The 27,828-nt window shown below is 39.1% G+C and overlaps 1 protein-coding gene across 2 annotated transcripts in view; it reads left to right on the top strand.

Moving 5' to 3' along the window:
- The window catches only part of FUT10 (fucosyltransferase 10), a 113,165-nt gene extending 98,548 nt beyond the window's left edge, over positions 1–14,617 (top strand). Inside the window, exon 4 of one of the 2 annotated variants that reach the window (XM_007516295.3) lies at positions 13,906–14,617. In XM_007516295.3, the coding sequence (XP_007516357.1) occupies positions 13,906–14,130 (225 nt within the window). In that variant the 3' untranslated portion in view covers positions 14,131–14,617. The remainder of the gene's footprint in view (positions 1–13,905) is intronic. The other variant, XM_060182866.1, reaches the window with a different exon arrangement.
- Positions 14,618–27,828: the final 13,211 nt, after the last annotated feature.

A 27,828-nucleotide genomic window follows, 5' to 3' on the forward strand; every position in this document is an offset into this window, starting at 1 on the left:
TAAACTTTAAAAAATGAGTTTTATTGGGAGTTGGGCGGTGGCTTAGAGGGTTAAGTGCAAAATGCAAGGACTGGTGAAGGATCCCGATTCGAGCCCCTGGCTCCCCACCTGCAGGGGAGTCGCTTCACAAGCAGTGTAGCAGGTATGCAGGTGTCTGTCTTTCTCTCCCCCTCTTTGTCTTTCTCTCTCTCCATTTCTCTCTGTCTTATCCAACAACAACAACATCAATAACCACAACAATGTTAAACAAGGGCAACAAAAGGAAAAATAAATAAATATAAAAAAATTTAAAAAATGAGTTTTATTGAGGTGTAGTTGACATCCACCAATCTATATATACTTAATGATTAGTTATGATCTATGTATATACCTGTGAAGTAATCACCACAGTCAATACGGCAAACATTTCTGTCACCTTCCCTCCCACCCCAAAGTTTCCTCTGTAACCCATCTCTTCTTTACCACCTTCTTCAGGCAACTACACATCTGTTTTTTGTCAAATTTGACAAAAAAAAAAAGATAGTGTCATAGAATTCGGTATAAATAGAATAATGTATTATGTACTCTTTTGTGTCTGGCATTTTCACTCTGCATAATTCAGAGAATTGACATTCATCCATGGCAGTCACCATATATATATATGTATTCCATTTCTCTTCATTGCTGAAGTTTAGCTGTACTGAAATTTGTCTATCCATCTGTTGGTAGACATTTGCATTGTTTCTGGTTTTGTGCTATTACAAAACTACTATGAATATTTATGAACAAGTCTTTTTATGGACATTTCCTTTCATTTCTCTTCTATAAATACCTAGGTATGGGATGACTAGGTCATATGGTTGGTCTATTTTTAACATTCTAAGAAATGACCAAACTTTTCCAGAGTTGCTCTGTCTTACGCTTGCACTAGTATTATATGGGAGTTGCATTCATTAACTATCTGTATAGTCAGTTTTTTAATTTTTGCCATTTAAGTGGGTGTTTAGTGGTAATTCATGTGGTTTAGTTTACTTTATTTATTTATTTATTTTTATTTCCACCAGGATTATTGCTGGGGCAAGATGAATCTGCCACTCTAGGTGGCCGGCCTGCCTTTCTTTCTCCCTTCCTTCCTTCTATCCTTTCACCCTTCCTTCCTTCCTTCCTTCCTTCCATTCATTCCCTTTCTTTCTTTCTTTCTTTCTTTCTTTCTTTCTTTCTTTCTTTCTTTCTCTCTCTCTCTCTTTCTTTCTCCCTCCCTCCTTTCCTTCCTTCCTTCCTTCCTTCCTACCTACCTACCTACCTACCTACCTTCTTTCCTTTCTTTCTTTCTTTCTTTCTTTCTTTCTTTCTTTCTTTCTTTCTCTCTTTCTTTCCTCATTCATTCTTTCTTTCTCCCTTTTCCTCCATTATATTAGACAGGTCAGAGAAATTGAGAGGGGAAGGGAGAGGTAGAGAGGAGAGAGAAAGAGACATACCTGTAGACCTGCTTCATCATTCATGAAGCATCCCCCCTGCAGGTGAGGAGTAGGGGCTTGAACCAGGCTCCTAATACTTGGTAACATGTACAGTCAACCAGGTGCACCATCACCCAGCCTCCTGAATTAATTAAATAATGATGTTGAGTGTTTTTTCCTGAATTATTTTCCATAAATATTTTCTTTGGTGAAATGCCTCTTCACACCTGTGGTACACTTTAAAAAAAAAAACACAAAATTTGGTTGTTTTCTTATTCTTTTTTTAGAATTTCTTTATTGGGGAATTAATGTTTTACATTCGACAGTGAATATAATAGTTTGTACATGCATAACATTTCCCAGTTTTCCATATAACAATACAACTAGGTTCTCTGTCACCCTTTTTGGACCTGTATTCTCCCCCTGCCACCCACACCAGAATCTCTTACTTTGGTGGAATATGCCAATTCCAGTTGAGGTTCTACTTGTGTTTTCTCTTCTGATCTTGTTTTTCAACTTCTGTCTGAGAGTGAGATCATCTCATAATCATCCTTCTGTTTCTGACTTATTTCACTTAACATGAATTTTTCAAGGTCCATCCAAGATTGGCTGAAAATGGTGAAGTCACCATTTTTTATTGCTGAGTAGTATAATATATATATATATATATATATATATATATATATATATATATATATATATATATATATATATATATATACCACAACTTGCTCAGCCACTCATCTGTTGTTGGACACCTGGGTTGTTTCCAGGTTTTGGCAATTACAAATTGTGCTGCTAAGAACATATGTGTACACAGATCTTTTTGGATGGGTGTGTTGGGTTCCTTAGGATATATCCCCAGGAGAAGAATTGCAGGATTTCTAGCCTTCTGAGAGTTCTCCACAGAGGTTGGACCAAGTGACATTCCCACCAGCAGTGCAGGAGGGTTCCTTTGACCACACACCCTCTCCAGCATTTGCTGCTGTTACCTTTTCTGATGTATGACATTCTCACAGGAGTGAAGTGGTTTCTCATTATTGTCTTTATTTGCATTTCTCTGACAATCAAAGACTTGGAGCATTTTTTCATGTGTTTCTCGGCCTTTTGGATCTCTTCTGTGTTGAATATTCTGTCCATGTCCTCTCCCCATTTTTGGATGGGGTTATTTGTTTTCTTGTGGTTGAGTTTGGCAAGCTCTTTATATATTCTGGTTATTAGCTTCTTGTCTGATGTATGGCATGTAAAGATCTTCTCCCATTCTGTGAGGGGTCTCTTGGTTTGGGTGGTGGTCTCTTTTGCTATGCAGAAGCTTTTTAATTTGATGTATTCCATAGGTTTATGCTTGCCTTAGTCTTCTTTGTAATTGGATTTGTTTCACTGAAGATGTCTTTAAAATTTATACTGAAAAGAGTTCTGCCAATATTTTGCTCTAAGTATCTGATAGTTTGTGGTCTAACATCCAAGTCCTTGATCCACTTGGAATTTACTTTTGTATTTGGTGAAATACAGTGGTTCAGTTTCATTCTTCTGCATGTTTCAACCCAGTTTTTCCAACACCATTTGTTAAAGAGACTCTGCTTTCCCCATTTAATATTCTGGGCACCTTTGTCAAAGATTAGATGTCCATAGGTGTGGGGGCTTACTTCTGGGCTCTCAATTCTATTCCACTGGTCAGTGTGTCTATTCATGTTCAAGTACCAAGCAGTTTTGATGACAATGGCACTATCATACAATTTGAGATCTGGGAGTGTGATGCCTCCAGTTCTGTTCTTTCTTCTCAAGATTGTTTTGGCAATTCTAGGTCTTTTCTGGCTCCATATAAACATTTGTAGCATTTGTTCTATTCTCCTAAAAAATATGGTTGGGGATCTTGATGGGGATAGCATTAAATTTGTATATGGCTCTGGATAGTATATTCATTTTGATGTTAATTTTTCCAACCCATGAACATGGAATATTTTTCCAGTTCTTTGAGTCTTTTTCAATTTCTTTGAATAGTGACTCATAATTTTCATTATACAGGTCTTTCACTTCTTTGGTTAGGTTTATTCCTAGATATTTTATTGCTTTTGTTGTATAGTAAAAGGAATTGATTTCTGGGTTTCAACTTCTTTTTAGTGTTTGCATAGAGGAATGCCACTGACTTTTGAATGTTAATTTTGTAGCCTGACACCTTACTATATTGCCTGATGATTTCCAAAAGCTTTTTGTTGGATTCCTTAGGTTTTTCTATGTATACTATCCTGTGTTCTGCAAATAGGGAGAGTTTGACTTCTTCTCTTCCAATCTGTATCCCTTTCATTCCTTGCTCTTGCCTGAATACTGTGGCACGAACTTCCAACACTATGTTGAATAGTAATGATAATACTGTCTAGTACCTGATCTGAGGGGAAACGCTTCCAGTTTTCCACCATTGAGTATGATGTTGGCTGTAGGTTTGCTATATATAGACTCCACTATCTTCAGGAATTTTCCATCTATTCCCATTTTTTGTAGTGTTTTGATCATGAAGAGATGTATTTTTTCAAAGGCTTTCTCTGCATCTACTGATATGACCATGTGGTTTTTGGTCTTGCTTTTATTGGTGTGGCGAATCACGTTGATCGATTTAAGTATGTTAAACCAACCTTGCATACCTGGGATAAACCCCACTTGGTCATGATGAACAATCTTTTTAATAGACTGCTGTATCCGGTTGGCTAGAATTTTGTTCAATATTTTAGCATCTATGTTCATCAGAGATATTGGTCTATAGCTTTCTTTTTTGGTTGTGTCCCTGTCTGCTTTTGGTATCAAAGTGATATTGGCTTCATAGAAGCTGGGAGTATTCCAGTGTCTTCAATCTTCTGTAAGAGTTTTAAAAGTAGAGGTACTAGTTTTTCTTTGAAGGTTTTATAGAATTCATTTGTAAAACCATCTGGTCCAGTACTTTTATTTTTAGGAAGGTTTTTGATAACTATTTCAATTTCATTAGCTGTGATGGGCCTGTTCATGTTATGTAGTTCCTCTTTACTTAGTTTTGGAAGTTTGTAGCTATCTAGGAAATGGTCCATTTCTTCCAGGTTCTCTAGCTTGGTGGCATATAGTTGTTCATAAAAGTCTCGCATGATATGCTGAATTTCTGCGATGTCTGTTGTGATATCCCCTCTTTCATTTAGTATCCGATTTATTTGGGTTTTTTCCATTTTTTGTTTTGTGAGTCTGACTAAAGGTTTGTCGATTTTGTTCACTCTTTCAAAGAACCAGCATTTACTTTCGTAGATCTTTTGTATGGTTTTCTTATTTTCAATGTTATTTATTTCTGTCCTAACCTTAGTTATTTATTTCCTTCTGATTGCTTTAGGGTTCCTTTGTTGTTCTTCTTCTAGGTCTTTAAGATATGCAATCAGGCTGTTTATTTTATTTGTGCTTTTTCTTGTTTCCTAATGTGTGCTTGTATGGCTATGAATTATCCTCTCAGTACTGCCTTAGCTGTGTCTCAAATATTTTGATAGCTTGTGTCTTCATTTTAATCTTTTGATAGCTTATGTCTTCTATTTTGTTGTTCCTGTTAGAAATGACTAGGAACAATGGAGAGAGGGATTTATTTGAGTTCTAGGCCCATCAAGTCTGTTTGGGAATCTCAGGACTCCCCAGTCTCCGTAAAGTATGCCAGTCTCTTGCCCTTATTCAGCTTTTGCAGTCCTTGCTTTGATTAGGTTTGCTTTGGGGTGAGTGAGAGAAATGTAATAGGAAGTAGGTGAGGAGGGTATCTAAGTCTAAGTGGACACTATTTTATTATGAACTTGATACTGACTCACTACAGACTATTGTGTACTTTTGCTTTCAGGTATATATTTTGCCCTTATTTATGGATACATGTGAACATATGCTCTGTCTTACGGGACCTGGCCTATATCTAGGTTTTGGGACTTTGTTAGGAAGTGAACCTCCTGGAATGGAATTAGAGAATACCATGAAAAGAAAGGTTCCACCTGAGTGGTGAGGATGAAGGGTTGGCTATCCACACCTGATGTCTCTGTACACAGTCTGAGGTGAGGCATGCTGAAATAGTACTCGTTGCATTGATTAGGTTGGAATCAGCAGGTACAATATCATTTGGCCTGACTTGAGAGAAGCATGCAAGGAAATGAGCCCCACCCCAGAGGTTCCAGGACTGGGAGAAATTTAGGTTCTATAGAGGAAGTGGGAGATTCCTGTTGTCTTAGGGTTTAAGAAGACAATAGATAGTTTTCTCAATAATCACATTGTTTTGCAATTGGGTTAACTTTGAAAAATCCCTTTGTTAGGATTTGCTGTATCATACACACCCTCACCATATTTTATGCCCTTTGACATTGTTTGCATATAGCTATGCCACCAGTTGCTTTTGTTCTCCCTGGACTCAGCTTTTAAGAGAGTCAACAAATCAAAGACTCAGCCTATCTATTAAAAAGACTCAGTCTGTGCTTTTAAAATGTTTGAGACACAGTCTTTTCATTTTCTTAATGATCTTTTTTGAAATGTAAATCCCTTAGTTTTTAGGAAATTCAACTCATAAGTGTTTCCTTTCTTTTCTTATTTTTGTTTATTTTTTTTAACCAGAGCACTGTTCAGCTCTGGCTTATGGTGGTGTGGGGGATTGAACCTGGGACTTTGGAGCCTCAGGCATGAGAGTCTGTTTGCATAACCATTATGCTATCTACCCTCCTTTTTCTTTTTTTTTTTTTTTATTAAGGTAGAGACAGAGAGATAGAATGAAAGAGAGGTTAGATAGATAGATAGATAGATAGATAGATAAAGATAGAGAGATAGATAGAGAGAGAGAGAGAGAGAGTGTGAGAGAAAGACTGAAACCAAAGCACTGAAACTTCTTTCAGTGTGGTGGTTTCCTGGGCTCAAACCTGGGTCACACACATGGCAAAGCAGTGCACTATCCATGTGAGCTATTTTGCTATCTACAGCATTTAAAAATTTGTTTTTTTTCATGATTTTTATTTATGGGATAGAGACAAAAATCAAGAGGGTAGGGGGAGATAGAGAAGGAGAGAGACAGAGAGACACCTGTAACCCTGCTTTACCACTTGCATAGCTTTCCCCCTGCAGATGGGGACCGAGGACTGGAGCCTGAGTCCTTGCTTATTGTAACATGTGCACCCAACTAGGTGCGCCACCACTTGGCCCCACAGCTTTTATAGCTTGTGTCTTCTTCTTCTTCTTTTTTAAATCTTTGTCTACCCAAAGTTACTAAAGTTGCCTCTGTTTTCTTCCAGAAGTTTCCTGTTTTAAACTTTTATATTTAAATCTATGAGTCACATTGAATTAATTTTTTGTAAAGTAGTATGATGTTAGAGTTGATGCTTGTTGATTGGGTATCCGATTGTATCAGCATCGTTTTTCGGAAAAAGTGTTCTTTGGTTGAATTATGTTGGTTACTTTTCCCAAAATCAATTGGCCCTGTAGGTAATGTTCAATTTCTAAGTTGATCGATATGCTTATATATGAATACAATGCCTTGAAATTTAGTGTCATTTTTTTCTATTGTTATTTTTCAAAAACAATTTTATTACTTCAGTTATTTTGCTTTCCCACATAAATTTTAGATCCTGTTTGTCAATCACATCAAATGTTTGATGGAATTTTTATTGGGTTTGTGATCTATGTATCAGGGGAGAAATGACAATAATATGAGATGTTTAATCAATAAGCATCACATATCTGTTCATTTATCTAGGTCCTCTTTAATTTCTGAAAACTGTTTTTCCCCCCTAGGTTCTATTGTACAGATTTTATATTTCTGACCAAAGTTATCCTTAAGTAACTCATATTTTTGGATAGCAGATAGTGTTTAATAACACTTACTTTCTGATTGTTGCTGGTATATAGAAATAAAATTCTCTATTTTGACCATAAGTATAACTTTTTAGACTCACTGATTAGTTTTGGTATCAGTTTTGTAAATTTTTTCCTGTCTTTCTATATAAATAATTGTCATCTATTCTTAAATATTTTGTTTGCTCAGTCTCTTCAAGTTTCTTTGTTTTTGCCACAAATAGTAAAATTTCATATTTTTTAAAGATTTATTTGTTTGTTAATTAATCAGAGATATAGAACCAGAATGTCATTCTAGCACATGTAATGCTTGGGCTTGAACTTTTGACCTCATGATTAAGAGTCTAATGCTTTGCCACTTCTGCCACCTCCTAAGCTGCTCATACCTTTAAAATAACTGAATAGTATTCCTTTATCTAGATCTGGATATATATCTATATTTACCTTGATGTCACATCTTTTTGATCTACTGATCTATTTAGGGACACTTTATTTCCATATTTTAAGTATTGAGGTAGATATAACTGTGTTAATATTTTCATATTCTTCAGATATGTACTGAGAAGTGGGGGTTGCTAGGTCATATGGTAGCTGTATTTTAAGCTTCTAGAGGAAACTCCTTCCAAAATGACTGTACCAGTTTATATTTTCACCAGCAGTGTAGGAAAATCCACATTTTCCTCATCCTTACCAACATTTATTGTTGTTGTTATTGTTATTATTGCTTCCAGGGTCATTGCTGAGGCTTGTTGCCTGCACTATGAATCCACTGCTCCTGGAGGCCTTCTTCCATTTTTTGTTTTTCTTGGATAGGACAGAGAGAAATTGAGAAAGGAGGGGAACACAGAGAGGAGGAGAGAAAGACACCTGCAGATCTGCTTCAACGCTTGCGAAGCGACTCCCTGCAGGTGGGGAGTCATCCTTCATGGACCTGTACACTCCCCACCCACCCACCTCAGAGTCTTTTACTTTGGTGCGATATGCCAATTCCATTTCGGGTTCTACTTGTGTTTTCTTTTCTGATCTTGTTTTTCAACTTCTACCTGAGAGTGAGATCATCCCATATTCATCCTTCTGTTTCTGACTTATTTCACTTAGCATGAATTTTTCAAGGTCCATCCAAGATCAGCTGAAAACGGTGAAGTCACCATTTTTTACAGCTGAGTAGTATTCCATTGTGTATATATACCACAACTTGCTCAACCACTCATCTGTTGTTGGACACCTGGGTTGCTTCCAGGTTTTGGCTATTACAAATTGTGCTGCCAAGAACATATGTGTACACAGATCTTTTTGGATGGATGTGTTGGGTTCCTTAGGATATATCCCCAGGAGAAGAATTGCAGGATCATAGGGTAGGTCCATTTGTAGCCTTCTGAGAGTTCTCCAGACTGTTCTCCACAGAGGTTGGAGCAAGTGACATTCCCACCAGCAGTGCAGGAGGGTTCCTTTGACCCCACAACCTCGCCAGCATTTGCTGCTGTTACCTTTTCTGATGTATGACATTCTCACAGGAGTGAAGTGGTATCTCATTGTTGTCTTTATTTGCATTTCTCTGACAATCAGAGACTTGGAGCATTTTTTCATGTGTTTCTCGGCCTTTTGGATCTCTTCTGTGTTGAATATTCTGTCCATGTTCTCTCCCCATTTTTGGATGGGGTTATTTATTGTCTTGTTGAGTTTGGCAAGCTCTTTATATATGTTGGTTATTAAACTCTTGTCTGAGGTATGGCATGTAAAGATCTCCCATTCTGTGAGGGGTCTCTTGGTTTGGGTAGTGGTTTCTTTTGCTGTACAGAAGCTTTTTAATTTGATGTAGTCCCATAGGTTTATAATTGTCTTAGTCTTCTTTGTAATTGGATTCGTTTCATTGAAGATGTCTTTAAAATTTATACAGAAGAGAGTTCTGCCAATATTTTCCTCTAAGTATCTGATAGTTTGTGGTCTAACATCCAAGTCCTTGATCCACTTGGAATTTACTTTTGTATTTGGTGAAATATAGTGGTTCATGTTCATTCTTCTGCATGTTTCAACCCATTGTTTCCAACACCATTTGTTGAAGAGACTCTGCTTTCCCCATTTAATAGGCTGAGCACCTTTGTCAAAGATTAGATGTCTATAGGTGTGGGGCCTCACTTCTGTGTATTGCCTTCATTTCTGTTTCTCTGACAAAAAGTGACAGTGAGTGTCTTTTCATGTACTTGTTGGCCATCTGAATATCTTTGTTGGTGAAACATTTGTTCAAATCTTTCTTCCACCTATTTATTTTGCTGTTGCTGAAATTTGTTCTTTGTATATCTTGATATATGGTGTGCAGATATCATCTCCTGTTTTAAAGATGTCTGTTTTGGTGATGGTTTCTTTTGCTGTGGAGAGTTTTTCATCTTGATGTTGAAAATGAAACAATTGCTAATCGTACTTTAGAAACAGCTTGCTTTTCTGTTCAAGATAATCTGAAAAGGCAGTTTGGGCTAGAGAAACTTAGTTATTTCTAAAAATGTCATAATTATTTTATCAAACACACTTCTTTCAAGTCATACTGTGAAGTATTTTTAAAAGAATACTAGCATTCCCCCACCATCTGGGTTTTTAGTCAGGGAATCCTTGGATTCCCACATAGAACCTGGGCCAGGACCTAAAATAGATCCATCTTTCCACCATCACTGGTAATTTCCACCAGGAACATCATTGTAATCCCTCTTGTGGGACACTCCAGGAACTTGTCCTCACTATAAAGTACCAATGGCAGGGACTGCCCCATTCTTTGAAGGAGGCTGGGTCATCTTACCCTGCCACTTGAGGAACACTGCTTATAAAATGAGTGCCCCTAGAATGTCCCCAGCTGTGACCATGAACTGCAAGGGACTCAGAGGTTACACAGGTCCCTGTACTAAATATGAATATATGTGTGTGTGTGTGTGTGTGTGTGTGTGTGTGTGTCCTGAGTCAAGTTGATGAGGTAAACAATTTTATTTATAGATTTTCTTCAAGTTTTGGAGCTACTCTGCCCTAATTCAACTCTCTAGCCCTATTCTCAAATCTGACACTATCTTCCCAGACAGTATTTTTGTCTATCACCATGTTAGATATCAAGCTCTAGCAAAAAACTATTAAAATCATGGGCCACATGGAACATACTTAAACTAGACTTCCCAGTTACTTTTCACCCTAAGATTCCTAGTCTCATCTGCTCTATTCCTATCTTTTGGTTCCTGTTTATTTATCATTTTGTCCTACTTTGTCTTACTGCCTTTCAGCTACCAAGTTGCAGATGCTCTTATGATTCCATCCTGACTTCCCTGGGCAAATGACCTCACTAGTGTATCCTGGAACCTCACCTTTCCAGAGTCCTATCCAATTAGATAAAGGTAGAAACAGTCTAGGGGTGTGGCTCGACCTGCCAATGCCCATGTCCAGTGGCGAAGTAATTATAGAAGCCAGAATTCCCACCTTATGCACCTCATAAAGAATTTTGGGCCAGCGTCTGGGTGGTGGAACACCTGCTTTTGAGTGCCTGATGGCAAAGAAAGGGAGAGGAAGTGGCAAGAGGGGGGAGGGTGGAATGGAGATAGGAAGAAAGATAGACCGCTTTTCACCTTTATTGACTGACTTATAGTTACAAATTGAAGGTGTGTCATGCTGAAGAAAAGGATCAGAAGCAGGTAGCTAAAAACAGACTTTAACAAGGAGTTTGGATTCAATACAAAGAACAGTATACCTGTCAAAGCTAACAAAAGATGAAATAGCTCACCTTAAAAAAGAATGAAATCTCCAAAACTAGAAATATTTCAATACAAAATAGAATTGACTTGTTCATAATACTGCTAGTAAGACAGTATTACAGGCTTTATTCTTCTTTCCACTATATTTCTTATATCTGCTCACTCTCTTCTATAGAAGGATGTCACTTAGAAAAAGGCAATGATAAATAATGTATTTCCAGAAAAGCAACATATTTCTGTCCTTTTGCCCTGTCTCTTGGTACTAGGGAATGATAAACTAGGTATCTGTTATGCAGGGAGGTTTAAAAAGATTATCTCAAAGTTTTATAGGGGACAGGAACCACTAAATTCTGTTGCATCATTTCCACATGAGCTGACCCCTTTCAGTAGCTACAAAGTGGCATGAAAGAAGCTCTTTATCAGTCAGGTGAAGGTGTGACCTTGCCAATAACCATTCTCCCCACCACCCTCACATCCCCCTACCCCACACCTAATATCCCTTATTTATTATTTTCTTTAAAAATTTTTATTTATAAAAAGGAAACACTGACAAAAACCATAGGATAAGAGGGGTACAACTCCACACAGTTCCCACCAGTAGAACTCCATATCCCATCTCCTCCCCTGATAGCTTTCCTATTCTTTATCCCTCTGGGATTATGGACCCAGGGTCATTATGGGGTGCAGAAGGTGGGAGGTCTGGCTTCTGTAATTGCTTCCCCACTGAACATGGGCTTTGGCAGGATGATCCATACTCCCAGCCTGTTTCTCTCTTTCCCTAGTGAGGCAGAGCTCTGGGGAAGTGGGGCTACAGGACATATTGGTGGGGTCGTCTGCCCAGGGAAGTCCGGTTGGCATTATGTGAGCATCTGGAACCTGGTGGTTGAAAAAAGAGTTAACATATAGAGCCAAACAAATTGTTGATTAATCATGAACCTAAAGGCTGGAATAGTTCAGATGAAATGTTGAGGGATATCTGTTTTGTAGATAGTTAGTAGTCCTATTTTAGTTAAATTCTAAAGAGCCCATGACTATACTATTTTTTTTTTTCCTGAGCCTGAAATCTGATATGCAGGTGGATCCAAGTTACATGGTGGAATACTATTCGGCTATTAGAAATGATGAAGTCATCTTTTTTGTGTCATCTTGGATGAAATTGGAAGACATAATGTTAAGTGAGATAAGCCAAAAAGAAAAGGATGAATACCAAATGATCTCACTTATAAGTGGGACCTGATAATTAGGAACACAGAAGGAGAAAACAAAGTGAAACATGGACTGGGCATGGCGTATTGCATCAAAGCAAGGAATCTGGGGAAAGGAGAGAGAGAAATTGAGAGGGCAGGGGAAATAGGGAAAGAGAAAGAAATAGAGAAACGTGCGGCCCTACTTCCCTGCTCCTGAAGCCTCCTCCCTGCAGGTGGGCATTGGGGGCTTGAACTCCACATTCATGTGCATAGTAATGTGTGCACTTAACTGGTTGTGCCACTGCCCAAAAACCTTGATATGTCTTGCATATGACATAAGAGTACACTATCCATGTGAGCTAAACAAATCTTTTTTTTAAATTATTTTTTATTTATTTAAAAAAGGAGACATTAACAAAACCATAGGTAAGAGGGGTACGAATCTACACAGTTCCCACCACCAGATCTCCATATACCCTCCCTTCTCCTGATAGCTTTCCTATTCTTTATCCTTCTAGGAGTATGGACCCAAGATTGTGGGATGCAGAAGGTGGGAGGTCTGGCTTCTGTAATTGCTTCTCTGCTGAACATGGGTGTTGACAGTTCGATCCATACTCCCAGCAGCCTCTGTCTTTCCCTAGTAGGGTGGGGCTCTGGGGAAGTGGAGCTTCAGGACATATTGGTGGGGTTGTCTGTCCAGGGAAGTCTGGTCAGCATCATGCTAGCATCTGGAACCTGGTGGCTGAAAAGGAGTTAACATACAAAGCCAAACAAATTGTTGAACAATCATGGACCTAAAGGCTGGAATAGTGCAGATGAAATTAAACAAATCTTTTTAAAAAGTACATGTAATGACATGGGAACAAATAGTAAAAATAGTGTTTGGTGACAAAGTAATAAATATTGACACAAGTAAATTAAAAATAATTCATGATGACAATACACCTTTCAAAGCAGACATTCAAAATTTAAAACTACTATTAAGTACATTAAAATGTTTGCCTGTAGCATAAAAAATGGTATTGTGTCCTTTGGGACAAAATTGGTGGAACTGGAGGTGATCATGCTTAGTGAAGTTAGTAAGGAAGTGAAGGACAACGACTGGGTGTTTTATGTATGGACTGTAGAGAATGGAAACACATGAATTTGCAAAAAAAAAAAAAAAAAAAAAGAAAAAGAAAAGAAAAAGATTATCCTTGGAGGTGGAGGTGCAGAACTTTGATGGTTGAAGTAGAGTGAAACTATACCTCTATTATAATCTTGTAAATCACTAATAAAAATATTTTACTACGGGGAGGAGGATAGTGGACAGGTTAATGGGAAAAGGAAATAATGGTATCCATAACAAGAGGGAAAGGGCAGTTTTAAAAGATGGAGAGAACTAGATTTCACCTTACATACACTATTTGAGATCATTTATGTTACTTTTTGGAATCTTAGTTCCAATTTCTCTGACATGGGCTAGTAATATGTTTGTTGTAAGAATTAAATGAGAACATCCATGTAAGGTACCTAGCAATGTGTCTGGTGTACAGAATATCCTTCTTAACAGATATCAGAGAATTTCTTTCTCCTTCAGCTAGTCAATAGTAAGCATTGAAACATGAAAAGCATTTCATGTTGAGCATGAAAATACTTGCTGTAGGGAAGGCATATGTTGAACTCTACTTTTGCAAGGCAAGAATACTCTATGAGTACTTCATTATCATGTGTTTTTCATTCTTTTACCCTCTTCTCTCAATGCAGGGCTTACCACCCAAAAGATGGAAGGCAAAAACTACTCACCTGAGCTGCCCTGAGCCTACCAGGTTTACTTTCTCACCTCCAACTCCACATTGGAACTCTTTGAGAGATATGTGGATACCAAGCTTCCAACAATCCAAGAAAGAAGCCCGAGCACTGAGATGGCTGGTTGATAGGAATCAAAACTTTTCAACTCAAGAGTTTTGGGCCCTTGTATTCAAGAACTAATTTCCAGGAGTTACAGAATGATATAGAATAGAATCTATTTACATTTTATTATCTAGGTTGCCTTAACATTTGAATATCATAGCTACTTTGTTGGCTATCCTTTTAGGGTGTGAATTAATTGCTGCGTTATTCAAACTGAGCCCTACCAAATATGAATTACTCTCAAATAATGACCTCTATTTTTATACTCAAGTAAATATTTTTTATAGTGTTTACCTAATGTTTGCATGCTTGAACCCATGTACCTAGTACCTTTTGTAGAAATTCACCTGATGTGGTGTGTGCACTTTCCCACTGTTAAGGGAAGTAGAGGGTGTAGCCATGGAGTCTTGATACTCAACTCACTCTCTGCAGTTTATTGGTATTTGGCAAGCCTGCTGTCCTGATGCTGAGCGTGAACATGAAATGCATTAGGACTTGGCAGTGAACAGTTCCATCTGTTGGTTTCCAGGGATATAAATGAATAATAAAAGCTGTGTGAAGTTTGTCTGAGATTTATTCTTCTAGTCAAAAGAACATATGTGTATCTCTATCTTCCTTGCCATATACTCAACAACCTCTGACCAATCATATTTCCATCTGCTGTTACATCTCCCCACCCCCCACCTATTCCCTTCAAAACATAAGGCTTTGTGAACAATTGCTTCTTCCTTGTGTTTTGATCAGTGTGATGTTCCCAACTATCCCATATACTGCTGAGCAGAGGAGTCACAAGAATCCAATTCAGACTGGGCAACCTGTACATTTTCATCTTTGTGGGAGTGGGGGTTGATATCCCCAGGAACTCTAATTATACTGAAGCTGATTTGTCTATTCCAAGGATGATGTGCAACTGTAGTGGTGGGCAACTATACCACTCTCACTTGTGCTTCTGACAAAGAAAAGGTTCAGCTGTCTTGTTTGAAGCAGCCACTAGAACAACACAAAAGACAAGAAGTTACTGGCTCACATTTTTTTTTTTTCTGAGTGAAGGTGACACTAAATGATACTAAAGCCTATTGTAGACCAGCTGTTGGTACACCCAGCAGAGTGCACATATTACAATGAGTAAGGATCCTGGTTCAAGCTTCCAGCTCCCACCTGCAGGGGGCAAGCTTCTCAAGTGGTAAAGCAGTGGTACACCTTTCTCTTTTTCTTGCTCTCTATTTCCCTCACCTCTCTCAATTTATCTCTGTATCTATCCAACCTATTACCCCTTAGCACATCATAGCTGTGGTAGTTTTCACTGGGGGAATACAGATGCTTTGGAAGATAAGAACTTTTTGTTGCTCATAAGGAAGAAAATTAAGGCTCTTGGTTTATTTTTATAAACTGAGAAAAAGGAAGGAAGGAAGAGAGTGTTATATATTTGAGAATGAGGGAACAATTCATTAAAAAATAGGTACTTTTTTTTTTCAAATGAAGAACTCCATAAGTGAAACTTTCTAATCAAGAGTTCTAAAATTCTTGATCATTCAAAAATTGGTGCGATAAGAGATAATTAGAAATTTCAACGAAGGAAAAGAATGTGTTTTTTTTGGAGGGGAGCATCGAGGGGAGAAAAGTGTATTTAAAATACGAAAAATATTTTATATATTTACCAAAGAAATTATGATTTAGGGCACTAAGAATGTCTAGCTGCCTGGAATTTATCAATATAGTCATTTATTTTTACTTAAAAATTTATTTTTTGATAGTAAGAAATTGAGAAAGGAGGGGGAGATAGAGGAGAGACATCTGTAGCACTGCTTCACCATTCATGAAGTCATCCCCCTCCCCGAAGGTAGGAGCCAGAGATTTGAACCCAGGTCTTTGCACATGGCAACATGTGCACAACCAAAGGTACTTCTACCTGGCTCTTAGTCACTAAAATTTCTGGGACATGGGTGCTGTGGTGAATAAAAGTCACAAAAACCACTACCATTATAGAACATACATCCTAATTCTAGCAGGGTGTTGTAAGTAGAAATGCATTAGCAAAATATAAACCACTTTGGGGAAACTTTCATTTATTTATTTTATTTTGTAAGTGCTCTGTGAGCTGGAAATGACCTTCTGAATCCCTACCACTGCATCTGAAACTTGAAATGTGATATAAATGACTGGCACTGATTGAATGTATTGCATGGGCTTTATTGACACCCCTTGTTAATTTTAGAGTCAAACTTTTTCTTTCTTCATTCTTTATTTCAGTGTTCTGTTCATGCTTCTCAGAAGAAGAGGTATGTCTTCTGTCAACATTGGATGATTTCTGGCAAGAATTAGAACTCAAACTTGGGGAATGGCAATAATAACAATGAGCTCATTGGTCAAGCCGTTCTACTGCGGCTGAACGACATCTGTTCACCTTAAGTACAGGGTCTGGGGCAAGTCAATATTTACTTAGTCACATCACCTGAATGGGTTTTAGCTTACAAGCTGCTTTCAGTCACCATTTATAGAGTTCACACACCATTAATAAAGAGACTCATTTCATCACCAAAATAATATCTGCTAGTCTGAGAAAACACAGCTCACTTAGATGAGCATCTTTAGGTAGGAAGTGTAATCACAGATGTCTTCTATTTCCTGTTTTCATGGTCTCAACTCCCTGCCTGCTTTAGTATGCTATTAGCCTAGAAATGATGGAAAAGAAATAATGGGGGGAAAACATGACAGCTCAAACACCTTGTCCCCATTTATTTATTTTTGTAGTAACTGAAAACACAGCTGGGTAACTTTTATTCAGAAAGATGATTCATTCTCTTTCTTTTTTCTTTCTGTTTTTTAACAGATTATTTCTTGGGGCGGGGTGGGTGGGAGGAAGCAGGGAGGGACTGTCACAGTAAATAGGATGACCTAACAATTGACCATGTGAACTGGAAATCTTTTGAAACTTAAGTAAACCAGGACAATATGCATTGGGATGTGTGATTGTTAGGGGGGTAGCTCTGAGGGCTAGGAAGCTTGGAACCGCAGTTAGCTGGGATTCTCTGAGACTATGGATATTTTGTTTTGTTTTTGTCATCTGTCATCCATTTGAGGGGGACAAGAGTTTTAAGGTAGCACCAAGGAGGCAATAGGAAGGGTTTTCAGAGCACAATAGGAGACATCATTCACTATGAGAGGAGCTTTAGAAAGGTAACCACGGAGAGGGGATGGGATACAGAGTTCTGGTGGTGGGAAGTATATGGGATGGTACCCCTTTTATCCTATGGTTTAGTCAATGTTTCCTTTTTATAAATAAAAAATTAAAAAAAAGAAAAAAAGGTAACCACAGCTGGAAAACAGAAGTTCAATAGAAAAGACAGAATTTCAACAGACTAACGAGCAGTTGGTTCCAGGTGGGACTAAGGATCGGGGTATAATAGAAAAAAGGGCACGCGGAGAAACCACTTCTCTCCATGGCCCTCATGTGACTATCGATGAGCTATTTTTATACTTTAAATGTTTCTGCACACCTTATACCTCACTTCTTTGAAACAAAAGTTTATATTTTGCATAACTGACCACAGAGTCAGTCACTCATGATTTTCCTGAAGTGACATGTGTGAGCAGACCTAACATCTCCTGGGAGAGAACTATCTCTTAGCTCCCCTTGTGGACCCAGGACCAGTCCCCCAGCAACACGGTCACCCCAGCTCCAGAGAATATAAGGAAGGGCAAGGTATTTTAGCCAGATTATTTTTTAGTTAGTTAATTTGACAGAGACAGAAATTGAGAAGGGAGGAGAAGATGGAGAGGAAAAGAGAGACAGCTGCACTCCTACTTCACCACTCACGAAGCTTTTCCCCTACAGGTCCTTGAGTACTGTAATGTGTGAGCTTAACCGGTGTGTCACTGCCTGGCAAAAGCAAGGTATTTTAGTACCACTGTTTTGAAACAGTCTTTAGTTTTAGTCTATAGTTCTCTTTTCTGGTAGAGTTTTCTCTTGCTTTGAGAATCAAAGTAATATTACCCTCATAGAACATGTTTGGGAGGGCTTCCCCCTCTTCAGTGTTCTAGAAGAGTTTGAAGAGAATCACTGTTTTTGTTTATAGAAACCATCTAGGCCTTTTTTTTTTTTTTTCATTCTTTGGAATATTTTTGATTACCAATTCAATTTATGTACTAGTGATGGCTAGTTTACGGTGTCTATTTCCTCTTTGATTACATTTGACAGGTGGTGTGATTTTAGAAATTAACCTTCTAACCTGTCCAATTTCTTTACACTAGAGATGTCCATAATATCCATATTTGAGTCTTTGTATCTTCACATCTTCAGCTATAATTTCATCTCTCTCATTCCTGTATTTATCATAGCTTTCTCTTTTTCTTTTTGTGCATCTCACCAATGGTTTATCGATTTTATTTATTTCAAAGAACCAGCTCTTGTATTCTATTAGAATCTGTTTTTCATTTTTCATCTGGAGAGATGGAGATTATAGTAGTTCTTTAAAAAAAATTATTGCCTTTATTTATTTGATAGAAACATCCAGAAACTGAGAGGGGAAGGGGAGATAGAGAGGGAGAGATACAGAGAGACACCTGCAGACCTTCTTCACCACTCATGAAGCTTCCCCCCTACAGGTGGTGACCAGGAGCTTGAACCTAGTTCCTTGCGCACTATAACAGGTGTGCTCAACCAGGTGTGCCACCACCCAGCTCCAGTAATTCTTTATAGTATTCCCAAAACAAAATGTTCTCTTTTTCTATTGATAAAGAAAAATTCAATTCCATCCTTACAATTTAAAAAATGAATAAAGAATTCTTTAGCAGTATAAGGGAGACTGATTCTGCATTTATCGATCAATTGTTTCTTCTTTAAAAACGTTCATATGGTATTGGGATTAAAAATAATTTAATCTGAAGTTATCAGATATTTGGGAAAAACCATGACAGCTTTGTTAGTCTTAAAAGGTACAGATGCTTCCTGACTTACCTTGGTCAGACTTAGGAATTTTGACTGTAATGGTTTGAAAATAGTATGCATTTGTACCTGATTCAACAAAATAGTCCATAGCAAAGAAACCTCAGAGCTGTTTGCCATAAGTATGTTGGAAGAAATGGATGTCAATTACTTGAGACTTTCAAGAACTGACAGGCAGACATTGGATGCTTATATTTGCCACGGAGAAATGTATTATGTTCAGTGGGGAAGCAATTACAGAAGCCAGACCTTCCACCTTCTGCACCCCATAATGACTCTGGGTCCATACTCCCATGGGGTTAAAGAATAGGAAAGCTATCAGGGGGAGGGGAGGGGATACGGAGATCTGGTGGTGGGAATTGTACCCCTCTTATCCTATTGTCTTGTCAGTATTTCTATTTTATAAATAAGTAAATTAAAAAAAAATAAAAAAGAAGAAAACCCTATAGACAAAATTCTGCCTTTTCATCCAACTAACATTTAAATTTCAGCTATTCTGAGCCTCACCAGAAAAGAGAGAAATCAATAGTCCTGTCACTGCATTTATTTAGTTTAATGTTTCAAACATTCATGAGGTCCAGTGTGCTTTTAGCATTAATGGTGAGAACTCATATGACCATTCTGCTTTTCTTTCATCTTCAATATTTAATAAATTATATGAGATATTCAACACTTTATTATAATATACGTTTTATTGATTTGTGTTGGATGAATTTGCCCATCTGTAATGTAATGTAATGTATGTTTTCTGAGCATGTGTAGATTAGGCTAGGTTTTACTATGATTAGCTGCTTTGTATGAATTTTTGACTTATATTTTCAATTTATAATGATTTACCAGTACATAACCCCATTTGTAAGTGAGTTAAATCTATATTCCCATCTTTAGGAGGTATAGATTTTGTAGGATATTACTTGATTTATTTGTAGGTATAACTTTTTTTTTCTACCCCCAGGGTTATCACTGGGGCACGGTGCCTACATTACAAATCCATTGCTCCTGAAGGTCATTTCTTTTCCCATTTTGTTTTCTTGTCCTTTTTATTGTTGTTGTTATTGTTGGATAGGACAGAAAGAAATCAAGAGAGGAGAGGGAGGCAGAGGGGGAGAGAAAGACACCTGTAGACCTGCTTCACTGCTTGTGAAGCAACCCCCCTCAAGGTGGGGATCTGGGCCTCAAACCAGGATCCTTGCACTGGTCCTTGAGCTTTGCGCCATGTGCAGTTAACCTTCTGTGCTACTGTCCGGCCGCCTGTAGGCAAAATTCTATGAACACAAATACTCCCACTTTGTCATCAAGAGAGCTGGCAGAATAAAACCCATAAAGGGCTGAGAAGAATGATAACAGATTTGTACAAACAACAAAAACTTAGAAAAAGCAATGTTGGGGTTCTTGAAAGTGGCACTATAGTGAACTATAACCAGAGATCTGAAAAATCAGCTTCACAGTACAAAGAATGTAGGTATACTATTTCATATCCTTTCCCCTGCCATACAAACCTCCTTTATTAAAATTCAAGACCTAACAAATATAGATGTCATTAATCAAGCCTGTGATTCGAATGTGTTGCATATTTAAAATTTCCTCTAGAGCCAGTAAAATAGATCACTTGAATAATGTGCTGTTTTGCCATGTGTGTGATCTTGATTTGAACCCAGCCTCTACCACATTGAAGGGAGCTTTAGTGCTGTGATTTCTTTCACTCTCTACCTCTATTTATTTATTTATTTATTTATTTATTTTTAAGTTCTTACAACTATCAATGAAAATATATCAACAGCTTTTTGGAAGTTATGTTCTATTTTCCCTCCCCCCATAAATTTGTAATAATCAATACTATCATTTTCCCCTCAAAGTCAATACTATCATTTTCCCCTCAAAGTTAAGGGGGAATAGCAAAGATAAGAAACAGAGGAGAGTGCGAGTGAAAAAAGCGACCAACAAACACTTTTTCATGTAATATAAACAGTGCTCATTGGTGATGTTGAATTCTTCTTCTAGCGTTTGCCCTTCTTCCGTAGCCAGTCAACAGCGTCAGGTTGAGCCTGATGTAAAGTTTCGAGACCTCCTTTGAATCTGGAGAGGTGGCAGTCGTTGACTATGTGGGTCATAGTCTGTCTATAGCCGCAGGGGCAGTTTGGGTCGTCTCTGGCTCCCCAGTGATGGAACATAGCGGCGCACCGGCCATGGCCTGTTCGATAGCGATTGAGGAGGGCCCAATCATAACGTGCTAGGTCAAAGCCGGGTTGACGCTTGCAGGGGTCTGTGATGAGGTGTTGTTCTTTACCTCAGCTGACTGCCAACTCTGTTTCCAAGAGACTGGAACAGAGAAGTTCAGTGTAGGCATAGGGGACCAGATTGGGTGATGAGACGTCAAGCGTTGGACAGGGTGGGCAAAGATATCCGTGTATATTGGCAGGTCCGGTCGAGCGTAGACGTGGGAAATGAACTTAGATGATGCCGTATCCCGACGAATATCTGGCGGGGCGATGTTGCTAAGAACTGGCAGCCATGGAACCGGGGTGGAACGGATGGTTCCAGAAATTATCCTCATGGAGGAATATAATTTTGGAATTGACCAAGTGGACATGGGGGCTATGGAACCATACTGGGGCACAGTATTCTGCAGTGGAATAGCATAATGCCAGAGATGATGATTGTAGTGTGGAAGCGCTCGCGCCCCATGAGGAGCTGGCCAGTCTTGCAATGATGTTATTCCTCGCGCCCACCTTTGCTGCAGTTTTTATGAGATGTTTGTGAAATGACAGAGTGCGATCGAGAGTAATGCCAAGATAGACTTCATGCCGGATTCTCGTATCGCCAAGCTGCACATTAAGCTCACGCGAGGCCGAGGCATGGTGTAGATAGAAAACAGATGTTACCGTTTTTGCAGTGCTAGGGATTAGTCGCCATTTTTTACAGTAATCAGATATCAGAGACATGTCTTTCGTGAGTGTTTCCTCGAGGATGTCGAACTTGGATGCCTGAGTTGCACAGCAGATGTCGTCGGCGTAGATGAACTTCCTTGAAGAAGTTTCTGGGAGGTCATTGATGTAAATATTAAATAGCCTAGGAGCCAGAACAGAGCCCTGGGGGAGGCCACTTGAGACAAGTCTCCATCTGCTAGACTTGTCACCCAGATGCACCCGGAATCTTCTGTTTTGGAGAAGAAACGATATAGTGTTGGCCACCCATGGAGGCAGGCATCTTGAGATCTTGACTAGGAGACCACGGTGCCAGACCGTGTCATAGGCTGCTGTGCGATCAACAAAGACAGCACCCGTCTTTAAATTCTTCTGGAATCCATTTTCAATGTAAGTTGAGAGGGCCAGGGCTTGTTCGCAGGTAGATCTTCCTGGGCGGAAACCGGCTTGGGCAGGTGATAGGAATTTCTCTGTAAGATGAGAAATACGTGACAGAAGCAGCCTCTCAAGGAGTTTGTAACACACGGAGAGGAGAGAAATTGGTCTATAGCTGGTGGCCAGTGTTGAGTCTTTCTTTGGTTTCAAAACTGCTATTATCTTCGCACGACGCCAAACTTTGGGCATAGACTCAGATTCCAAGATGTGGGACAGGAATGAAGCGAGCCACTTCTTTGCTGTGGGACCCAGGTTAAGAATGAGTTCTGGGGTGATGTTATCATAGCCAGCAGCTGTTCCCGGTTTAACCCTCTTCAAAGTGTCTTCCAGTTCAGACAGTGTAAAGGGAGAGAGTTTTGGAGATGGACAAGATAACCGGAAGTGGGATGACCACTCATGGGAAATTTCTCTTTTCCAGACTGGGTCGATCTTAGCATGTCCAACTTGAGTTAGGTGACTGGCCACTGAGTTTGGAGATACAGGAGGATGGGAGATGGGAGGGTGTTGGCTACCGGCACCCAGTCTGTGAAGAAGCTTCCAGGCCTTCCTACTTGAGTGGGTGAAGTTCAGACTTTCCGTGAGTTGTTGCCAGCGGGCTTGGTGTGCTGCATCCAGGGAGGCAATGAGATGGTCGGCCACATCTGGGTCGCCCGACTCATCATACTGCTTTAGTAGTTGCTCGCATTCAGCATCAAGACAAGGCATATAGTTAGCACGTCTCCCACGAGGAATGGCTTGGGAAGCTGCTTTGAAGATGGCTTGGCAGAAGCGCCTGTAGGAATCTTCAGAGGGGATAGAGTTAATTGGAATTGCAGGCATAAATTTGTTGGTAAGATCACTGAACAGACACCAGTTTGTTTTCCGAAAGTTCCATCTTAGTTTCTCCGAGTACGGAATCAGTGGGAGCTGGAGACCAATGTGGATGATAGCTGGGCGGTGATGACTTTGCGGGAAGTCCTTGAGAACTTGTCTCGTAGCGGGAAAGGCTTGGCCATGGACTGTGCTAATCCAGCACAGGTTGGGTGACGAGTCTTTATTCCATCTAGCAGTGTGAAAAGAGCCTGGCTGTTTGGGATCGTATAATAGGGAGAGGTCATTCGCTGAAGTCCAGTCAGCTAAGATAGAGCCGTCAGCACAAGTGGAGGAATATCCCCAGTCTTGGTGATGACTATTAAAGTCTCCAACGCAGACAGCTGGGTGATTTGGGCTAGGCAGGACCTCATTATCCCATGAGGCACTGGGAGGCTTATATACGTTGACGAGCTGAATAGTTCCAATAGTAATGGAGTCGTAGAAGGTTGAAGAGGCCGTGTGGTAAACGTCCGCAAGACACGATTTGGCGTAGATGGCTCGGCGGTGTTTAGGATGGAGATTATAGCATATTAAATCGAATCCACTGATGGTGAATCGAGCAGCTTCATCGACTGCTATATGTGTTTCTTGTAGGCAGATAACATCTGCCTGATGCTGTATCACCAATTGGCCAATAAGAACGAGTTTAGCAAAGGACAGCCCCTCAACATTAAGTTGGAGGACTCGAAGAGAGGACCAACAGCTTGAAAGCTGTCAGGAGCTGCTTGTTGCTGGCTTTGAAAGTGACTGGGATCCATGTGGATTCAGTCGGCTAGGAAGGATCGTCAGTTTCCCCAATTAATGGGTACTCAGGAGATGCACCACGGGAAGGTCGATCCAATGTATCCCATGATGTTGAATAATACAGAGAAGCTGATGAAGCCAGTCATAGATCCAGAGAAAAAGGCTTTTTTTTTTTGAATTATATAAACCTATTTATTAGGACACATAATGTTAACACAATGTTAGATTATACAAATTAAATGCTTTTGTGATATATTTATTTATAAACAGGAAACTGACAAAAACATAGGATAAGAGGGGTACAACTCCACACATTTCCCACCATCAGAACTCTGTATCCCATCCCCTCCCTTGATAGCTTTCCTATTCCTTTTTTTTTTATAAAAAGGAAACATTGATTAAACCATAGGATAAGAGGGGTACAACTTCACACAATTCCCACCACCAGAATGCTGTATCCCACCCCCTCCCCTCATAGCTTTGTTATTTTTTAACCCTCTGGGAGTGTGGACCTAAGCTTATTATGTGGTGTTGGCACTACAAATCCACTGCTCCTGGCAGCCATTTCTCATTTTTATTGGTTAGGACAAAGAGAAATTGAGAGGGGAGGGGGAAATAATGAGGCAGAGAGACAGAGAGATACCTGCAGACCTGTTTCACTATCTGTGAAGCAACCCCCTTGCTGGTGGGGAGCCAAGGGCTCCAACCCAGATTCTTATGCAGGTCCTTACGCTTTGTACTATGTGGACCACCACCAGTCCCCTCCATGGGTTTCCAAAGGCCACAGTCTCATGTTTCAGCTTAAGGAAATCCCCAGACAGGACAAAGATGTTGCAATTGATGGGTTTTGGGAACAGACACTTGAGAGAGAAATTTCAACAACCTAAAATTACTTAGTGACTTCTTGGCTTTTGAGGATTTGCAACTGAGCCAAGTTGAAGCTAATCTTCCCCCCTTTGCAGCTGGTTCAAGTCCCATTCTCTCAATGCCCACTGAACCAGAACTAGTATTTTTCATATAAACAGCTACATTACTCACTTATTCACTGGACCTCCTCTCCAGTTGCATAATCCTTTAGCAAATTTGTGAAGGGTACAGGCAACAAGGAGAAAACAGCCTCTAATCTCGTGTGAAATAGAATCTGTTTTGGCAGTAGTACGATAGGGACTGCTGTAGAACTCGAGGTTTCAGCAGTTTGATCTCAGGACTATCAGCCTCTGAGATGACCTTGGAAAAACTCTGTGTCCACTTGAACAGAACCTCCAGATGTAACATGTGAGTCCAGCCAAATACCTGAATGTTTCCAATGTTTGCCTGTTTGACATCATATAGGGACAATCAAGCTTGACTCTCAAAACAATGCTTGTGTGAAAGTGTCTCTTGCTATTTCCTCTCCCTCCTTTCCCGACAACTCCACAAATTATGAGGAAACATTAGGCAATGGAGATACACTGAGCTATCAAACAATTCATACACTACCTGAAACACAGTGGAGTTGGATCTAGATTAATTCAGAGGTGATGGCAAAGAGACACTAGAGCCTAGGAACCTATAGGTGGCTATCAGGATTTGCAAATCTTTTAAAATGTTCTCATGTGTTTGCTGCTTCCCAATTAAACAGAAAATTTGGTGTCAGGCTGTGCACAGCTTCCTGTGTGTTTACATGTGTCATATAGTTCTTCAGGGCACTGCCCACTGTGATAATTGATTAATCTGAGGTCATCATGAATTGTTTAAAGTCTGTTGTATGCTGGAATGAGATGGTCCTGGGGTAAATGTAATTTGAGTATAGTCAGGGGTGAGTGACAGTGTCACTGTTCTCTCATCTCCCACTGACTTCAGACATTCAAAGTGAGTTTGGCAATTATCTAACTAAGAAAGAAAAGAGCGGCATGTGGCTTTTCCCAGTGGGGGATTTTATTGTCCATTTGGGTCCCTTTGTTTACTACATCTCAAAGAAACCATGACAACCATATTTGTCTCTATTTTTTCTCCTCTAGATGTTTCTAGTTCCATCTGTTAGGTAGTCAGTGATGAAGTCAACTCTTCATCTCCTTTCTCTTTATAATTGGAAGTTCACTTACTGAGTTCATTTTTTTTTTAAATAAAAGAAAATAAGATGTGAAACATGGTACTTGATGACACGTTGTTAAATGACTCCCCCATATTTTTTCTTTCTTAATTTCCACTGGTATGCGATCACAATCATTGGTTTCTCAGAAAGTGCCAAGAAAAGAAAAGAAAATTCCTGCTTTCTAGGCATGTATCAATGTGATGGAGAAAACAAAAAGGCTCCTCATCTTCTGTCATGGTGGTACACATCTATCCCTAAGCTTTGCTTTTTTATTTCCAAAGTCTCATGTAGTGACAGAGAATCTTTCTCCTACTTCATAATATAATTTTACTGTGCCATAGATTCAAGTGGGTCTTTGATGAACACTCAATACAGAAAGCAATAACCAAGAGGAAGAAATAAGTGGTTTGAGCGCAATGGAACACCAATGGGGCTGCTTTTCATGTTGTAGAGTATGTTTTTACTTATTTATTTATTTATTTATTTTTGCAGTGAGTAGTTTATTGTGAAGCTATACTTCAGAGACAGATACTGCCCTGTAAGTTTTTTTTTTCCTTAATAAAAAGCATTATTTAAGTCACTGGGGAAATAGTTCAAATAATAGATCACTGGACTTGTGTGACTGAGGTTCCTGGTTCAATCCCTAGTACTGAATATACGAGAGTGATGCTTTGGCTTATCTTTTTTTTTTTCTATCTCATGTAAAACTCTGTCTCAGATGTAATGAATAAAATAAATCTTAAGAAATTATAATTTAAAATATAGTGAAGGGAAGAGTGACTAATGTAGCTATTTACCCAGGAAAGGAAGCCAACCCATCTGAATGAGCAGGCAGAGGTTCAATTCCTACAGTTCCCTGGCAGTTATGACCAATTCAGTGGGAAAACTTCTGCTCTTCTCAATGTGATTCGCTATATTAACCATGTGAATCTTTTTCAGAGTCATTCCCTATAACTGTCTAGCTCCCAGCTCTGATGACTTTCACATTGTTTTCCCCCAACATATTTGCGTTCTTGCAGGGGTGGGAATTCTTGTTTTCAAAAGCAAAGACCATTGGGATATCTATAAAATCATTCATAGCCCAGACAAAATGATCAACTTAAAAATTAGCACTTACTGTTGCCATGAAGAGAACTAGGTTTACTGGATTTTTTTCCCCCTCCAGGGTTATTGCTGGGGCTCAGTGCAGACACTACAAATTTGCTGTTGCTGATGGACATTTTTTCCCATTTTTATTGGATAGAACAGAGTAAAATTGAGAGGGGAGGGGAAATAGAGAGGGAGAAAGATAGACACCTACAGATCTGCTTCACCACTTATGAAGGGTTCCTCCCTTCAGGTAGAGAGCAGGACTTGAACCCAGGTCCTTGAGCATGGTAATATGAGCACTTATCTTAGTGTACCATTGCCTAGCACCGATCTATTGGATTTGAAGTCTCATCTGCGCCTGCTTTGGTAGGAAGAGGCTAAATGGGCCTTATATGGTCAGACATTCTCCATCCATGATGTAGTATAAACATTACAGGCATTACTTTTTAAAATTATTTTTACGTTTGCTTTATGCACTTCATGGATAGTGCTGTTTTTACAAAATCAAGGTTAATGACAGTCTTACATGTAGCAAGTCTATCAGCACCGTTTTTCCAACAGCATGTGGTTTTATCTATGTGTTATATTTTGGTAATAGTTACATTTTAAACTTTTAAAATCTTATTATAGCAATTATGTAATGTATGTAATAATTATGTAATGATTTTGACTAGTAATATTTACTTTTACTATTGTAATTGTTTAGGAATGCC

This window comes from Erinaceus europaeus, chromosome 2 (genome assembly GCF_950295315.1).
Source record: "Erinaceus europaeus chromosome 2, mEriEur2.1, whole genome shotgun sequence".
NCBI lineage: Eukaryota > Metazoa > Chordata > Mammalia > Eulipotyphla > Erinaceidae > Erinaceus > Erinaceus europaeus.